The 17,412-nt window shown below is 49.2% G+C and overlaps 1 protein-coding gene across 1 annotated transcript in view; it reads left to right on the top strand.

The window, feature by feature from the left end:
• wdr41 (WD repeat domain 41) overlaps nucleotides 1-17,412 on the top strand; it is a gene marked incomplete at its 5' end in the record, with an annotated part of 47,958 nt that overhangs the window by 6,578 nt on the left and 23,968 nt on the right. The window contains 3 exons of the mRNA XM_084324132.1: nucleotides 4,837-4,920; nucleotides 8,860-8,982; nucleotides 11,766-11,828. Coding sequence (XP_084180258.1) covers nucleotides 4,837-4,920; nucleotides 8,860-8,982; nucleotides 11,766-11,828 — 270 coding nt within the window. The remainder of the gene's footprint in view (nucleotides 1-4,836; nucleotides 4,921-8,859; nucleotides 8,983-11,765; nucleotides 11,829-17,412) is intronic.

Here is a 17,412-nt window from a genome sequence, read left to right as displayed (position 1 = left end):
CTCTGGTCTCTAGTCTCTAGTCTCTGGCTCTAGTCTCTCTCTGGTCTCTAGTCTCTGGTCTCTGGTCTCTGGTCTCTAGTCTCAGTCTCTGGTCTCTAGTCTCTATCTCTAGGCTCTAGTCTCTGGTCTCTAGTCTCTCTCTGGTCTCTTGTCTCTAGTCTCTGGTCCTCTAGTCTCTAGTCTCTCTCTGGTCTCTAGTCTCTAGTCTCTGGTCTCTGGTCTCTAGTCTCTAGTCTCTGTCTCTGGTCTCTAGTCTCTCTCTGGTCTCTAGTCTCTAGTCTCTGGTCTCTAGTCTCTCTCTGTCTCTAGTCTCTGGTCTCTGGTCTCTGGTCTCTAGTCTCTAGTCTCTGGTCTCTAGTCTCTCTCTGGTCTCTAGTCTCTAGTCTCTGAGTCTCTGGTCTCTAGTCTCTCTCTGGTCTCTGGTCTCTAGTCTCTCCTGTCTCTGGTCTCTAGTCTCTCTCTGGTCTCTAGTCTCTAGTCTCTAGTCTCTGGTCTCTAGTCTCTTCTCTGGTCTCTGGTCTCTAGTCTCTCTAGTCTCTGGTCTCTAGTCTCTGGTCTCTGGTCTCTAGTCTCTAGTCTCTGGTCTCTAGTCTCTAGTCTCTGTCTCTGGTCTCTAGTCTCTAGTCTCTAGTCTCTAGTCTCTAGTCTCTGGTCTCTGTCTCTGGTCTCTGTCTCTAGTCTCTAGTCTCTATCTCTGGTCTCTGTCTCTGGTCTCTGTCTCTGGTCTCTGTCTCTAGTCTCTAGTCTCTAGGTCTCTGGTCTCTGGTCTCTAGTCTCTGGTCTCTGGTCTCTGGTCTCTGTCTCTGGTCTCTGGTCTCTAGGTCTCTGGTCTCTAGTCTCTGTCTCTGGTCTCTAGTCTCTGGTCTCTGGTCTCTGTCTCTAGTCTCTGGTCTCTGTCTCTGAGTCTCTAGTCTCTGGTCTCTGGTCTCTGGTCTCTGGTCTCTGGTCCTCTAGTCTCTGGTCTCTAGTCTCTGGTCTCTGGTCTCTGGTCTCTGGTCTCTAGTCTCTCTCTGGTCTCTAGTCTCTAGTCTCTGGTCTCTGTCTCTGGTCTCTAGTCTCTAGGTCTCTAGTCTCTGGTCTTAGTCTCTAGTCTCTGAGTCTCTGGTCTCTGGTCTCTAGTCTCTTCTCTGGTCTCTGGTCTCTAGTCTCTGTCTCTAGGTCTCTAGTCTCTCTGGTCTCTAGTCTCTAGTCTCTGGTCTCTGGTCTCTAGTCTCTAGTCTCTGGTCTCTAGTCTCTCTCTGGTCTCTAGTCTCTAGTCTCTGGTCTCTAGTCTCTCTCTGGTCTCTAGTCTCTAGTCTCTGGTCTCTGGTCTCTAGTCTCTAGTCTCTGGTCTCTAGTCTCTCTCTGGTCTCTAGTCTCTAGTCTCTGGTCTCTAGTCTCTCTCTGGTCTCTGGTCTCTAGTCTCTCTCTGGTCTCTGGTCTCTAGTCTCTAGTCTCTGGTCTCTAGTCTCTAGTCTCTAGTCTCTGGTCTCTAGTCTCTAGTCTCTAGTCTCTGGTCTCTGGTCTCTAGTCTCTAGTCTCTGGTCTCTGGTCTCTGGTCCTCTAGTCTCTAGTCTCTAGTCTCTAGTCTCTGGTCTCTGGTCTCTAGTCTCTAGTCTCTAGTCTCTGGTCTCTGGTCTCTAGTCTCTAGTCTCTAGTCTCTAGTCTCTAGTCTCTAGTCTCTGGTCTCTGGTCTCTGGTCTCTGGTCTCTAGTCTCTGGTCTCTGGTCTCTGGTCTCTAGTCTCTGGTCTCTGGTCTCTAGTCTCTGGTCTCTAGTCTCTGGTCTCTGGTCTCTGGTCTCTGGTCTCTGGTCTCTCTCTGGTCTCTAGTCTCTCTCTGGTCTCTGGTCTCTGGTCTCTGGTCTCTCTCTGGTCTCTGGTCTCTAGTCTCTCTCTAGTCTCTGGTCTCTAGTCTCTGGTCTCTAGTCTCTGGTCTCTGGTCTCTAGTCTCTGGTCTCTAGTCTCTGGTCTCTGGTCTCTGGTCTCTAGTCTCTCTCTGGTCTCTGGTCTCTAGTCTCTCTCTGGTCTCTGGTCTCTAGTCTCTGGTCTCTGGTCTCTGGTCTCTAGTCTCTGGTCTCTAGTCTCTCTCTGGTCTCTGGTCTCTAGTCTCTCTCTGGTCTCTGGTCTCTAGTCTCTGGTCTCTAGTCTCTAGTCTCTCTCTGGTCTCTGGTCTCTAGTCTCTGGTCTCTGGTCTCTAGTCTCTAGTCTCTGGTCTCTAGTCTCTCTCTGGTCTCTAGTCTCTAGTCTCTGGTCTCTGGTCTCTGGTCTCTAGTCTCTAGTCTCTGGTCTCTAGTCTCTAGTCTCTAGTCTCTAGTCTCTGGTCTCTAGTCTCTCTCTGGTCTCTGGTCTCTAGTCTCTGGTCCTCTAGTCTCTAGTCTCTCTCTGGTCTCTAGTCTCTAGTCTCTGGTCTCTGGTCTCTAGTCTCTAGTCTCTGGTCTCTGGTCTCTAGTCTCTCTCTGGTCTCTAGTCTCTAGTCTCTGGTCTCTAGTCTCTCTCTGGTCTCTAGTCTCTAGTCTCTGGTCTCTGGTCTCTAGTCTCTAGTCTCTGGTCTCTAGTCTCTCTCTGGTCTCTAGTCTCTAGTCTCTAGTCTCTGGTCTCTAGTCTCTCTCTGGTCTCTGGTCTCTAGTCTCTCTCTGGTCTCTGGTCTCTAGTCTCTCTCTGGTCTCTAGTCTCTAGTCTCTGGTCTCTAGTCTCTAGTCTCTGGTCTCTGGTCTCTAGTCTCTCTCTAGTCTCTGGTCTCTAGTCTCTAGTCTCTGGTCTCTGGTCTCTGGTCCTCTAGTCTCTAGTCTCTAGTCTCTGGTCTCTGGTCTCTGGTCTCTAGTCTCTAGTCTCTGGTCTCTGGTCTCTGGTCTCTGGTCTCTGGTCTCTAGTCTCTAGTCTCTGGTCTCTGGTCTCTGGTCTCTGGTCTCTGGTCTCTGGTCTCTAGTCTCTAGTCTCTGGTCTCTGGTCTCTGGTCTCTGGTCTCTGGTCTCTGGTCTCTAGTCTCTGGTCTCTGGTCCTCTAGTCTCTGGTCTCTAGTCTCTGGTCTCTGGTCTCTGGTCTCTGGTCTCTGGTCTCTAGTCTCTCTCTGGTCTCTAGTCTCTAGTCTCTGGTCTCTGGTCTCTGGTCTCTAGTCTCTAGTCTCTAGTCTCTGGTCTCTAGTCTCTAGTCTCTAGTCTCTAGTCTCTGGTCTCTAGTCTCTCTCTGGTCTCTGGTCTCTAGTCTCTGGTCCTCTAGTCTCTAGTCTCTCTCTGGTCTCTAGTCTCTAGTCTCTGGTCTCTGGTCTCTAGTCTCTAGTCTCTGGTCTCTAGTCTCTCTCTGGTCTCTAGTCTCTAGTCTCTGGTCTCTAGTCTCTCTCTGGTCTCTAGTCTCTAGTCTCTGGTCTCTGGTCTCTAGTCTCTAGTCTCTGGTCTCTAGTCTCTCTCTGGTCTCTAGTCTCTAGTCTCTAGTCTCTGGTCTCTAGTCTCTCTCTGGTCTCTAGTCTCTAGTCTCTAGTCTCTGGTCTCTAGTCTCTCTCTGGTCTCTGGTCTCTAGTCTCTCTCTGGTCTCTGGTCTCTAGTCTCTCTCTGGTCTCTAGTCTCTAGTCTCTAGTCTCTAGTCTCTAGTCTCTGGTCTCTGGTCTCTAGTCTCTAGTCTCTGGTCTCTAGTCTCTCTCTGGTCTCTAGTCTCTAGTCTCTAGTCTCTGGTCTCTAGTCTCTCTCTGGTCTCTGGTCTCTAGTCTCTCTCTGGTCTCTGGTCTCTAGTCTCTCTCTGGTCTCTAGTCTCTAGTCTCTAGTCTCTGGTCTCTAGTCTCTAGTCTCTGGTCTCTGGTCTCTAGTCTCTAGTCTCTAGTCTCTGGTCTCTGGTCTCTGGTCCTCTAGTCTCTAGTCTCTAGTCTCTAGTCTCTGGTCTCTGGTCTCTAGTCTCTCTCTGGTCTCTAGTCTCTAGTCTCTGGTCTCTAGTCTCTGGTCTCTGGTCTCTGGTCTCTGGTCTCTGGTCCTCTAGTCTCTAGTCTCTAGTCTCTAGTCTCTGGTCTCTGGTCTCTGGTCTCTAGTCTCTGGTCTCTGGTCTCTGGTCTCTGGTCTCTGGTCTCCCCTCTGGTCTCTGGTCTCTGGTCTCTAGTCTCTGGTCTCTGGTCTCTGGTCTCTGGTCTCCCCTCTGGTCTCTGGTCTCTGGTCTCTAGTCTCTGGTCTCTGGTCTCCCCTCTGGTCTCTGGTCTCTGGTCTCTGGTCTCTGGTCTCTGGTCTCTGGTCTCTAGTCTCTGGTCTCTGGTCTCTAGTCTCTAGTCTCTGGTCTCTGGTCTCTGGTCTCTGGTCTCTGGTCTCTAGTCTCTGGTCTCTGGTCTCTGGTCTCTGGTCTCTGGTCTCTAGTCTCTAGTCTCTGGTCTCTGGTCTCTGGTCTCTAGTCTCTGGTCTCTAGTCTCTAGTCTCTGGTCTCTGGTCTCTGGTCTCTAGTCTCTGGTCTCTGGTCTCTAGTCTCTAGTCTCTAGTCTCTGGTCTCTGGTCTCTGGTCTCTGGTCTCTGGTCTCTAGTCTCTAGTCTCTAGTCTCTGGTCTCTGGTCTCTGGTCTCTAGTCTCTAGTCTCTAGTCTCTGGTCTCTGGTCTCTAGTCTCTGGTCTCTGGTCTCTGGTCTCTGGTCTCTAGTCTCTCTCTGGTCTCTAGTCTCTGGTCTCTGGTCTCTAGTCTCTCTCTGGTCTCTAGTCTCTAGTCTCTAGTCTCTAGTCTCTGGTCTCTGGTCTCTGGTCTCTAGTCTCTAGTCTCTAGTCTCTAGTCTCTGGTCTCTAGTCTCTAGTCTCTGGTCTCTAGTCTCTAGTCTCTAGTCTCTAGTCTCTGGTCTCTGGTCTCTGGTCTCTAGTCTCTAGTCTCTCTAGTCTCTCTCTAGTCTCTCTCTGGTCTCTAGTCTCTGGTCTCTAACTCTAACCCTCTTGTCTCCAGGTTTGCCTCTTCAGGGGACGATGGGCTGGTCTTGGTCTGGAACGTGGAGGTAAGTCTTAAATGTTGTTCCCTGTTCTCCCCCCCCCTCCTGTCCCCCCTCCTGTCCCCCCTCCTGTCCCGCCCTCCTGTCCCCCCCTCCTGTCCCCCCTCCTGTCCCCCCCTCCTGTCCCCCCCTCCTGTCCCCCCTCCTGTCCCCCCCTCCTGTCCCCCCTCCTGTCCCCCCTCCTGTCCCCCCTCCTGTCCCCCCCTCCTGTCCCCCCCTCCTGTCCCCCCTCCTGTCCCCCCTCCTGTCCCCCCTCCTGTCCCCCCCTCCTGTCCCCCCTCCTGTCCCCCCTCCTGTCCCCCCCTCCTGTCCCCCCTCCTGTCCCCCCTCCTGTCCCCCCCTCCTGTCCCCCCCTCCTGTCCCCCCTCCTGTCCCCCCCTCCTGTCCCCCCCTCCTGTCCCCCCCTCCTGTCCCCCCCTCCTGTCCCCCCCTCCTGTTCCCCCTCCTGTCCCCCCTCCTGTCCCCCCCTCCTGTCCCCCCCTCCTGTCCCCCCCTCCTGTCCCCCCTCCTGTTCCCCCCTCCTGTCCCCCCTCCTGTCCCCCCCTCCTGTCCCCCCCTCCTGTCCCCCCTCCGCCTGTTCCCCCCCTCCTGTCCCCCCCTCCTGTCCCCCCCTCCTGTCCCCCCTCACTGTTCCCCCCTCCTGTTCCCCCTCCTGTTCCCCCCCCCTGTTCCCCCCCCCTCCCATACAACAACATACAACTCAGTCTGAAGCAACAACATACAACTCAGTCTGAAGCAACAACATACAACTCAGACTGAAGCAACAACATACAACTCAGTCTGAAGCAACAACATACAACTCAGACTGAAGCAACAACATACAACTCAGACTGAAGCAACAACATACAACTCAGACTGAAGCAACAACATACAACTCAGACTGAAGCAACAACATACAACTCAGTCTGAAGCAACAACATACAACTCAGTCTGAAGCAACAACATACAACTCAGACTGAAGCAACAACATACAACTCAGTCTGAAGCAACAACATACAACTCAGTCTGAAGCAACAACATACAACTCAGACTGAAGCAACAACATACAACTCAGACTGAAGCAACAACATACAACTCAGACTGAAGCAACAACATACAACTCAGACTGAAGCAACAACATACAACTCAGTCTGAAGCAACAACATACAACTCAGACTGAAGCAACAACATACAACTCAGACTGAAGCAACAACATACAACTCAGACTGAAGCAACAACATACAACTCAGACTGAAGCAACAACATACAACTCAGACTGAAGCAACAACATACAACTCAGTCTGAAGCAACAACATACAACTCAGTCTGAAGCAACAACATACAACTCAGACTGAAGCAACATACAACTCAGACAGTTGTGGTTTCCCTATAACTTTACTGTAAATAACATGTTAACGTATCTTTGCCAATTTGTTCTTATTCCTGGCCCCAAGGTTTCCCTACCAGGTCGAGATATCAAACGTTATAATAACACTTCGTATGCCAGCTCTAGAATATCCCTACTTACAGCAAAATTATTCAACTTTCTTAGAAGATACAAGCGCTGCATAGCTTTCTTGAAGATGTATTCTGTGTCGGCTACAAAGCTCATTATCCAGGAAAGCACCTAAATATTTAAAATGTTCGACCACTTCTACAGACTGAACGTTTATTTTCTTTTTTTTTTTAATCCACTTTTTTTCTCCTTTTTCTATTTTTCTCCCATCCCAATTTACCTCTTGTGCCAATTCTCCCCTCCCCTGTCTTGAACGTTGCTCGACTATGCCCCCCACTGGCCGGTCGTAGGGAGGATAGAAGCCTTGCATCACATGTCCCCTCCGATACACGAGGAGACAGCCTGTCGCATCTTTTCACCTGCCAGCGCGTACTCTCATCGGCGAGGTGTAACGTGTGGGAGGCTCACACTACCCCCGTCATTTCCTGTCTCTGCTGTGCAGGCGCCCTGACCGACCTGTAGGAGTCGCTGTCCACAACGTCCAGAATACCACCCATTGACTTCCACCCGCTGACTCTGCTAACTGAGTCAGTATGACGGCCGGCCCAAGCCGGAGGCAACGCAGACAGCCGGATTCGATACCGGTGGCTTGTGCGTTGGTGACGAGCGCAATGTCCGCTGCGCCACCCAGCCGCCAGACTGACCGTTTATTCATTGTAACTAAATATGACAACCGGTTACCTTTGGTCCCTAAAATGGAGGGAGGATGAAAAGTAGTGCCGCCCCTACATGGATGTGAACCAGCCACACGTCTGCACTTTGACCTCGTCGTCATCGAGGTTCCACTTCAGATCCAAAGCACTGGAACCAGGAAGGGCTTCTCTGGTCAAACTCTCTTTCAGAAAACACTGCATGTATATAGTTCACATGATGCCGGTCTTATGAGTTACTTATGTGAGTGCATGTTGTACAACTGCCCACATTCAAAACCGCTCTTAAAGAGCACCTACGGGAGGCTGCAATTCTAAACTGACCACCGTAAATGCCCAAAACCCCCACCCCCTCCTAATAGACAGTCTCCTCCCCACCGCATGTATATATTCCCTCCCCGCCGTATGTATATTTCCCTCCCACCCACCCACCCCCTCCTAATGTACAGTCCCCTCCCCACCGCATGTATATATTCTCTCCCCACCGTATGTATATTTCCCTCCCACCCACCCACCCCCTCCTAATGTACAGTCCCCTCCCCATCATATGTATATACTCTGTCAGGATCTAGGGGTAACAGTACTGTATATTTGAATACCGCCTATGTCACAAATGTATCAGTACTAAATACCTGTAAGTCCCTATGTCATAAATGTCATGTATGTTGTGTATGTCATAAATGTCTATATGAATTGAAAATGGGGGACCCTGATGTAAACAAGACAAACGTCTTTCTCTGGTCTGCATCCCCTTAACAATTGTGTGTATTGAGCTGTACTGTATTGTACCCATTCTGCAATCTGTTAATAAAGTTTTCATTCATTCATTCATGCACCAAAGGCGATATCACCACTAGAGGGCACTGCTGTGCTATGTAAGTTAATTGTAATGTGTGTTTTTAAAGGACACAGAGTGTAATGTGTTGTTTTAAAGGACATTGGGCCTCATTCATGAAGCGATATAAGAACAGATTTCCGCTCACTCAGATCTGCCGATCAGCACCTCCTGGTGGTCCCCAGGTCCAGGCTCAAAACAAGGGGTGATCGAGCCTTCCAGGTGACGGCACCAAGGCTCTGGAATGCTCTCCCCCTGGACCTGCGAACTGCCCCCTCTGAAAACTCTTTAAAAAAAAAAAAAAACTAAAAACACATTTGTTCAGACAGACCTTTGGTCATACATAGGCACTCTTTCTTGTCCTGACTGTTCCTATAGTTTTGTTTTTTAATTAGTGACTGATGATTTGATCTAAATTATTTTATTCTATTATTTTATCTGATTTCACTGTTTTTAACTGCCGTCTGTTGTTGTTGCCTTTATTTCTGACTTCTGTTTTTGTTTGTATATACTAAGCTGTAGTGTAAAGCACCCTGTGCATTCGTGCTGTGAAGGGTGTTATATAAATAAAGGTCATTCATTCATTAATTTCGTTCTTAACTAGCATTTCCTCTTATTTTGTTCTTACCTGGGATTCAGCAATGTTCTCTTATTGTTGCTTTTCTCTCAGGCGAGAACACATTCTAAGAGTGGTCGAGAGCACCCTTACCCAGATGAGAAACTCTTACCCAGATACAAATAAAAGAAAGGTCAATTGCCCCCAAATACGACTTTAAAACCCCAGAACTTTTCAATAATCATTATTAAAAAATTTGACCTACTTTTTTTCTCCTCCTTTTTCTGTGATTTATCTCCCATCACAATTTTCCTCTCGTGCCAATTCTCCCCTCCCCTGTCTTGATCGTTGCTCGCATGTGCCCCCCACTGGCCAGCTGTGTGTTAACCCCTTCATGTGTGTTTCTCAGACAGGGCAGAGGCTGCTGGAGCTGCGAGGGCACTCCCAGCAGATAACAGCCATGACCACCATGACCAGTGGAGACGCAGCACACACCTCCCTCATCACCGCCTCCTCAGACCGCACCCTCAGTGTATCCTTTAACCCTTTCACTGCCACACGACAGCCGGTTAACCCTTTCACTGTGACACAATACAGAAGGTTAGCCCTTTACTATCACACACGGTTAACACACACACAGACATACTGTAAACTACCAACCAGAACCTGCTAACAGGTCTGACCCTTTAGCTCAGCTGGTTAGTGTAAACTACAGTCAACCAGCACCTGCTAACAGGTCTGACCCTTTAGCTCAGCTGGTTAGTGTAAACTACAGTCAACCAGCACCTGCTAACGGGTCTGACCCTTTAGCTCAGCTGGTTAGTGTAAACTACAGTCAACCAGCACCTGCTAACAGGTCTGACCCTTTAGCTCAGCTGGTTAGTGTAAACTACAGTCAACCAGCACCTGCTAACAGGTCTGACCCTTTAGCTCAGCTGGTTAGTGTAAACTACAGTCAACCAGCACCTGCTAACAGGTCTGACCCTTTAGCTCAGCTGGTTAGTGTAAACTACAGTCAACCAGCACCTGCTAACAGGTCTGACCCTTTAGCTCAGCTGGTTAGTGTAAACTACAGTCAACCAGCACCTGCTAACAGGTCTGACCCTTTAACTCAGCTGGTTAGTGTAAACTACAGTCAACCAGCACCTGCTAACCTCTGACCCTTTAGCTCAGCTGGTTAGTGTAAATTACAGTCAACCAGCACCTGCTAACCTTTGACCCTTTAGCTCAGCTGGTTAGTGTAAACTACAGTCAACCAGCACCTGCTAACCTTTGACCCTTTAGCTCAGCTGGTTAGTGTAAACTACAGTCAACCAGCACCTGCTAACGGGTCTGACCCTTTAGCTCAGCTGGTTAGTGTAAACTACAGTCAACCAGCACCTGCTAACCTCTGACCCTTTAGCTCAGCTGGTTAGTGTAAATTACAGTCAACCAGCACCTGCTAACCTTTGACCCTTTAGCTCAGCTGGTTAGTGTAAACTACAGTCAACCAGCACCTGCTAACCTTTGACCCTTTAGCTCAGCTGGTTAGTGTAAACTACAGTCAACCAGCACCTGCTAACCTTTGACCCTTTAGCTCAGCTGGTTAGTGTAAACTACAGTCAACCAGCACCTGCTAACCTTTGACCCTTTAGCTCAGCTGGTTAGTGTAAACTACAGTCAACCAGCACCTGCTAACGGGTCTGACCCTTTAGCTCAGCTGGTTAGTGTAAACTACAGTCAACCAGCACCTGCTAACCTTTGACCCTTTAGCTCAGCTGGTTAGTGTAAACTACAGTCAACCAGCACCTGCTAACGGGTCTGACCCTTTAGCTCAGCTGGTTAGTGTAAACTACAGTCAACCAGCACCTGCTAACCTTTGACCCTTCAGCTCAGCTGGTTAGTGTAAACTACAGTCAACCAGCACCTGCTAACCTTTGACCCTTTAGCTCAGCTGGTTAGTGTAAACTACAGTCAACCAGCACCTGCTAACCTTTGACCCTTTAGCTCAGCTGGTTAGTGTAAACTACAGTCAACCAGCACCTGCTAACAGGTCTGACCCTTTAGCTCAGCTGGTTAGTGTAAACTACAGTCAACCAGCACCTGCTAACCTTTGACCCTTTAGCTCAGCTGGTTAGTGTAAACTACAGTCGACCAGCACCTGCTAACCTTTGACCCTTTAGCTCAGCTGGTTAGTGTAAACTACAGTCGACCAGCACCTGCTAACCTTTGACCCTTCAGTTCAGCTGGTTAGTGTAAACTACAGTCAACCAGCACCTGCTAACCTTTGACCCTTTAGCTCAGCTGGTTAGTGTAAACTACAGTCAACCAGCACCTGCTAACCTTTGACCCTTTAGCTCAGCTGGTTAGTGTAAACTACAGTCAACCAGCACCTGCTAACCTTTGACCCTTTAGCTCAGCTGGTTAGTGTAAACTACAGTCAACCAGCACCTGCTAACCTTTGACCCTTCAGCTCAGCTGGTTAGTGTAAACTACAGTCGACCAGCACCTGCTAACCTTTGACCCTTCAGCTCAGCTGGTTAGTGTAAACTACAGTCAACCAGCACCTGCTAACCTTTGACCCTTTAGCTCAGCTGGTTAGTGTAAACTACAGTCAACCAGCACCTGCTAACCTTTGACCCTTTAGCTCAGCTGGTTAGTGTAAACTACAGTCAACCAGCACCTGCTAACCTTTGACCCTTTAGCTCAGCTGGTTAGTGTAAACTACAGTCAACCAGCACCTGCTAACCTTTGACCCTTTAGCTCAGCTGGTTAGTGTAAACTACAGTCAACCAGCACCTGCTAACCTTTGACCCTTTAGCTCAGCTGGTTAGTGTAAACTACAGTCAACCAGCACCTGCTAACCTTTGACCCTTTAGCTCAGCTGGTTAGTGCGGCCGCCTGTGGATCCTACGGTCTCCGGTTCAATTCCACTCGGTTACAATAAGATATTCCTTTATTGATCCCCTTGGGGAAATGCAGGCGTGATAGCAGCATGGAGGAGGGGGGGGGGGGGGGGGGGGTACAGGTATGGGCAGGGTAATAGCAGCATGGGGGAGGGGAGGTACAGGTATGGGCAGGGTAATAGCAGGATGGGGGAGGGGAGGTACAGGTATGGGCAGGGTAATAGCAGCATGGGGGAGGGGCAGTACAGGTATGGGCAGGGTAATAGCAGCATGGGGGAGGGGCAGTACAGGTATGGGCAGGGTAATAGCAGCATGGGGGAGGGGAGGTACAGGTATGGGCAGGGTAATAGCAGAAAGACATAAGTACAGTTGGATCTGAATATAAAAACATGAGAGTTCAGGTTCAGGTTTCCTCAGCGCTGCGCTCCAGCTGTGGGATCCAGACTCGGGCAACAGGGTCCAGAACATCTCGGACCTCCACTCCTCCGTCAAGGTACGCCTCCGCAGCCAGGCCCACACGCTCCACACGCTCCACACGCTTCTCTCACACGCTCCACACGCTCCACACGCTTCTCTCACACGCTCCACACGCTCCACACGCTTCTCTCACACGCTCCACACGCTTCTCTCACACGCTCCACACGCTCCACACGCTTCTCTCACACGCTCCACACGCTTCTCTCACACGCTCCACACGCGAGACTCTGCGCTCCAGGGCTGGTTGCTTTGGAAAAGACCTCAAAGATTGTTGATACAAAACATTTAATTAAATTCTGTGTAGATTCTTGGCGTGAAAACGTCTCCCGGGCAGATCACAACCCCCCCCCCCCCCGTGCCCCCCCCCCCCCCCACCCCGTCACGTAATGTAAACATACATATTTGAGCAATTAAGTGTGTGTGTGTGTTTTAAGCACTGATCCAGTGCTTCTGTCTTCATCAGTGCGTGTGTGTGTGTGTGTGTGTGTGTGTGTGTGTGTGTGATTGATTGATTGATTGATTGAAAACTTTATTAACAGCTTGCAGAATGGGTACAATACAGTACGGCTCAATACACACAACTGCTAAGAGGATGCAGACCAGAGAAAGACTTTCGTCTTGTTTACATCAGGGTCCCCCATTGTTTACATCAGGGAAACTACATTAGAGGTGGTGGGGGGGGGGTAACTGTACATTTACATTTAGTCATTTAGCTGATGCTTTTATCCAAAGCAACTTACAAGTTCTGTACGACAAGTTATCAGGAATACATTCGATTATTGACGAAACCTTACTTGGTCCCAAGAAGAGGGTCTCGTGTATTATTGGGTTTAATAGGATATTTACTGTACATTGGAGGGGGTTGCGTTAGGACATTTACAGGGGCCAGTTTCGAATTGCAGCCTCCCGTAGGTGCTCTTTGAGAGTGGTTTTGAAGGTGGGTAGGGATTCACATTCCTTTACAGCTTTAGGTAGGGCGTTCCACATTGATGTGGCATAATTGCAAAACATGTTTAGTCCCTTGTTTGAGCCGAATCTGGGTTTAACATGATTTGTGGAGCTCCCTCTGGTGTTGTGGTCGTGGTATTCACTGACCTTTGGGAAGTATTTTGACATGTACATTAGGGGTGTAAAGGTACACGTATCCGTACCGAACCGTGTCAGTGTGTACCGTACCGTACCGAACGGCTGTGTAGATTACCGAACGAATACAACGGTATGTTAACCACTAACGACCGCCCACCGGGGGCAATTATTATAATAATAAAAAATGTACAAGTCGATTATTAATTGCAATATAGAATATTCGTTGACAGCCCTACAAGTACAATTAGTTACTGCACACTACATCACCCTGACTGGAACATGGAAAGCCAAACTTTCCCCCACTGTACCGAAAATCCTTCAAAACCGAGGTACGTACCGTACCATGGTTTTTGTGTACCGTGTACATGGGTACCTTAGTGGTGTAGTGTATCTTGTAGACCAGGCCCATTGCAAGTTGCTGTACTCTGTCGTCTACTCTAAGCCATCCTAGGTTGTCAAAGTGGGCAGGGGTGAGGTGGGTTCTAGGGGTAAGGTCAAGCAGTAGTCTGACCAGTTTGTTTTGTGATGTTTGTAATTTAGTTTTTAGTGCCTTTGAGGTGCTTTGGTACCATGAGGTGCGAGGTGTAGTACCCTTGAATGAGTGCTCCTGCCAGAGTCTTCAGGGTGTTCTTGTTTACCAGAGAGGAGATCCAGTACAAGAATCGAGTTCGTTGGTTGACTTTTTTTATTACATTGGTTGCCATTTCGTCACAGGAAAGATTTGCCTCTAGGATGGAACCCAGGGCAGGTAGGTAATTTCATCTTTCCTTGTGACAATATTGTCACCCACTGTAACTGAGAAGCCGTCGGTCTTGCTGAGTTTGTTATTTGATCCGAAGAGAATGGACTCTGTTTTACCCAGGTGTAATGATAGTTTGTTATCAGTGAGTCAGGTGTGTGTGTGTGTGTGTGTGTGTGTGTGTGTGTGTGTGTGTGTGTGTGTGTGTGTGTGTGTGTGTGTGTGTGTGTGTTCAAGTTCAAGTTCAAGTTCAAGTTCTTTAATAGTTGTCATACAGAAGTACAGAATACTTTCATACAAAATGCTTCTTACTGTTACGCTCCAGAGACTGTGCTAGACAAGATAGTATCAAATAACATAATAACATAATATAGCATGAATTTAGAAGAAGAAAATGAGGTCACAGTGTTCGGTATAGACATATGTACAATGTTCTGAGTTACCATATAATATACAATACACAATACTATGCAGTGTACTAATGTACAGTACTATCTAGTGCAAAGCAGAAATGGGATGAGGTACAATTTTAGGTACAATTTACAGTAAGGTGTACGAGTTGTAGTGCAATCCTTCATCCATAAATATAAAGTGTGGGGAGTGGGTGCTACAGTGTGTTTGTTTAAAGTGGGTGTGTGCTATAAGTGTGTGGAGTGGGTGCTACAGTGTGTTTGTTTAAAGTGAGTGTGTGCGTGTGGATGTGTGTGCTATGTGCGTTTGGTGGTTGTTGTTGTGTAGTGTTCATTCATTGTTCGTTTAGCAGCCTGATGGCCTGGGGATAGAAGCTTCTTCTGAGTCTTTCTGTGCTCGCCTTGAGACTCCTGTATCGCTTGCCTGACGGCAGCAGTTCAAAGAGGCAGTTGTTTGGGTGACTGGAGTCTTTAATGATTCTCTTAGCCTTGCCCTTGCAACGCTTGTAGTAAATGTTCTGGAGGGTGGGGAGCCCCCCTCCAATTGTGCGTTCGGCTGAACGTGTCACTCTTTGTAGTCTGCTTTGGTCTTGTGCAGTGCTATTCCCAAACCAGGAGGTGATGTTGCCGGTCAAGATGCTCTCTATTGTACATGAGTAGAAGTTCTTAAGGATCTTCTGGCTGACTTGGAACTTCCTTAGGCGCCTGAGGAAGTAGAGGCGTTGTCGTGCCTTCTTCACAACACTGTTAATGTGTGTGGTCCATGTTAAGTCCTCGGATATGTAGGCTCCGAGGTACTTAAAGCTGTTGACTCTCTCAACCGGTGCCCCGTCGATGCTGAGGGGGCTGTAGTCCTTGACCCCCGACCTCCTGAAGTCCACAATCATCTCCTTTGTTTTGCTGACGTTCAGGGAGAGGCTGTTTTCCTGGCACCATCCCGCCAGGACCTTGACCTCTTCCAGGTAGGCCCTCTCGTCGTTGGCAGAGATCAGGCCCACCACCACTGTGTCGTCAGCAAATTTGACGATTGTATTGCTACTCCGCTGAGCCACACAGTCGTGTGTGTACAGGGAGTAGAGGAGGGGACTCAGAACACAGCCCTGGGGGGCCCCTATGTTGAGGGTGATGGATGAGGAGGTGCAGTTGCCTGCTCTCACCACCTGGGGTCTGCCAGTCAGGAAGTCCAAGACCCACTGGCAGAGGTCATAGCCCAAGCCCAGGTCCCTGAGCTTGGCTATGAGTATGGAGGGGACTATGGTATTGAATGCCGAGCTGTAGTCGATGAATAGCATTCTCACATAGTTCCCCTGCCTCTTGTCCAGGTGTGATGCTGCTGTGTGCAGCACATGGGATATGGCGTCCTCCGTGGACCTGTTGGGGCGGTATGCAAATTGCAGGGGGTCCATGTTGATGGGGAGGGAGGAGCAGATGTAGCCCTTTACTAGCTTCTCGAAGCACTTCATGGCTATGGAGGTGAGAGCTACAGGGCGGTAGTCGTTGAGGCAAGCAGGCTTGGATTTTTTGGGTACAGGGATAATAGTGGACTTCTTCAGGCAGGTGGGGATGACAGCCTGTTCTAAGGACAGGTTAAATATGTCAGTGAATACTGGGGCCAGTTGGTCGGCACAGACTTTTAGGACGCGGCCGGGGATGCCGTCTGGACCTGCTGCCTTCCTGATATTCACTTTTTTAAAGGTCCGCCTCACCTCATGCTCTGTTACCCTGAACACTGCGCCTCCATCAGCAGCCGACCCCCCCCCCCCCCATTGCCGAGGCTTGTGAGCTGGTGTTGTTATTACCAGCATCAAACCTTGCATAGAAGGTATTGAGGTCATTTGCTAAGGAGATGTCACTGTTCAGTTTGAGGGAGGCGCCTTTGTAGTCTGTCATCGTTTTGAGCCCCTGCCACATAGCTCTAGAGTCAGCTTGTTCAAACTGGAGTTCAATTTTATCCCTGTAGCGTCGTTTGGCCTCTGACACAGTCCTCCTTACGTTGTATCGCGCCACCTTGTGGTCATTCATGTTGCCTGCCTCTAGGCCGTCGTTGTATGCTTTGGTGCGCTCTCTCAGAGCTTCACGGACGGATTTGTCTACCCAGGGTTTTTGATTTGGGTAAACTTTCATTTTGGTAGTGGGGATTGTTTCTTTCACCCTAGTACAAACATAGTCCAGCACTGTCTCCGTGTAGGCATTAATGTTATCTGTGTCGCGGAACACATTCCAGTCTGTGTTGTGAAACACTGACCAGATCGTATCCTCTGACGTCACATCCCATTTCTGCACCTCTCGCGAGACTACGGGAGTACTTTTAATTTTCTGTCTGTACTTCGGTGTAAGAAAAATTGATGCGTGATCTGACTTACCGAAGCCACTATCAGAATGAGCCTTGTAGCCACCTTTAAATTGCGTGTAACAGTGATCTAGGATGTTACCGCCTCTGGTGTTGCAAGTCACATGCTGATAGAAGTCGGGCAATACCTTTCTCAGATTGGCGCTATTGAAATCTCCCAGAACTAAAATGGCGGCGTTAACATTCGCCTCTTGGATTCTATTTACCTCGTCGTGTAGTCTGGAGAGCGCAACCTTGTTGCTGGCTTCAGCTTGCGGTGGAATATACACTCCGACCAGGACGATCGCCGTTAACTCCCTCGGGAGGAAGAAAGGACGACACTTGATGGTTATATATTCCAGTTCTGGGGAGCAGTGGTTGGATAATTCCTTCACATTCGTTGGATCACTCCAATTTTTGTTCAACATGAAGGCAATACCTCCTCCACGTTGTTTACCGGATTCTGCTGTTCTATCCTTGCGGTGAATGAAGAAATGATCGGCCGGTTGGATGGCGTGGTCTGGGACTTCTGGCGCCAGCCACGTCTCGATGAAGCAGAGAACGTTACAGTCCCTAACGTCTCTCTGGAATTGAATCCTTGCTCGGATGTCGTCTAGTTTATTGTCTATTGATTGTACATTGGCTAGCAATATACTGGGTAGTGGTGTCCTGTGCCGCCTGGTTCTCAGCCTGTTACGGACTCCAGCTCTCTTTCCTCGCCGTCTGGGTCCTTTGTCCCTGGGGGCGAGATCCGGTCCTGATGTCCTCAAGATCTCAACGGGCCATTGTTGCGGTTCAGAGAGCTGATCCAGAGAGTAATCCAGTCGGTAAGTTTCCCGTAATCCAATGTCTATAAGTGACTGACGGTCATACACATTAATTGCACCTACTGTTGGTACAGACAAAACTCTTAAAACTATAAATATTAACAAAAGTATGCACAGTCTCGACGGAGCGCACAGACAGGCAGCCGGTGTGTGTGTGTGTGTGCGTGTGCGTGTGCGCGCGCGCGCGCGTGTGTGTGTGTGTGTATAAA

Source organism: Notolepis coatsorum (assembly GCF_963971535.1).
Source record: "Notolepis coatsorum genome assembly, chromosome: 11".
NCBI lineage: Eukaryota > Metazoa > Chordata > Actinopteri > Aulopiformes > Paralepididae > Notolepis > Notolepis coatsorum.
The sequence above is the reverse complement of the archived record's forward strand: the minus strand, read 5'-3'. Positions and strand labels throughout refer to the sequence as shown.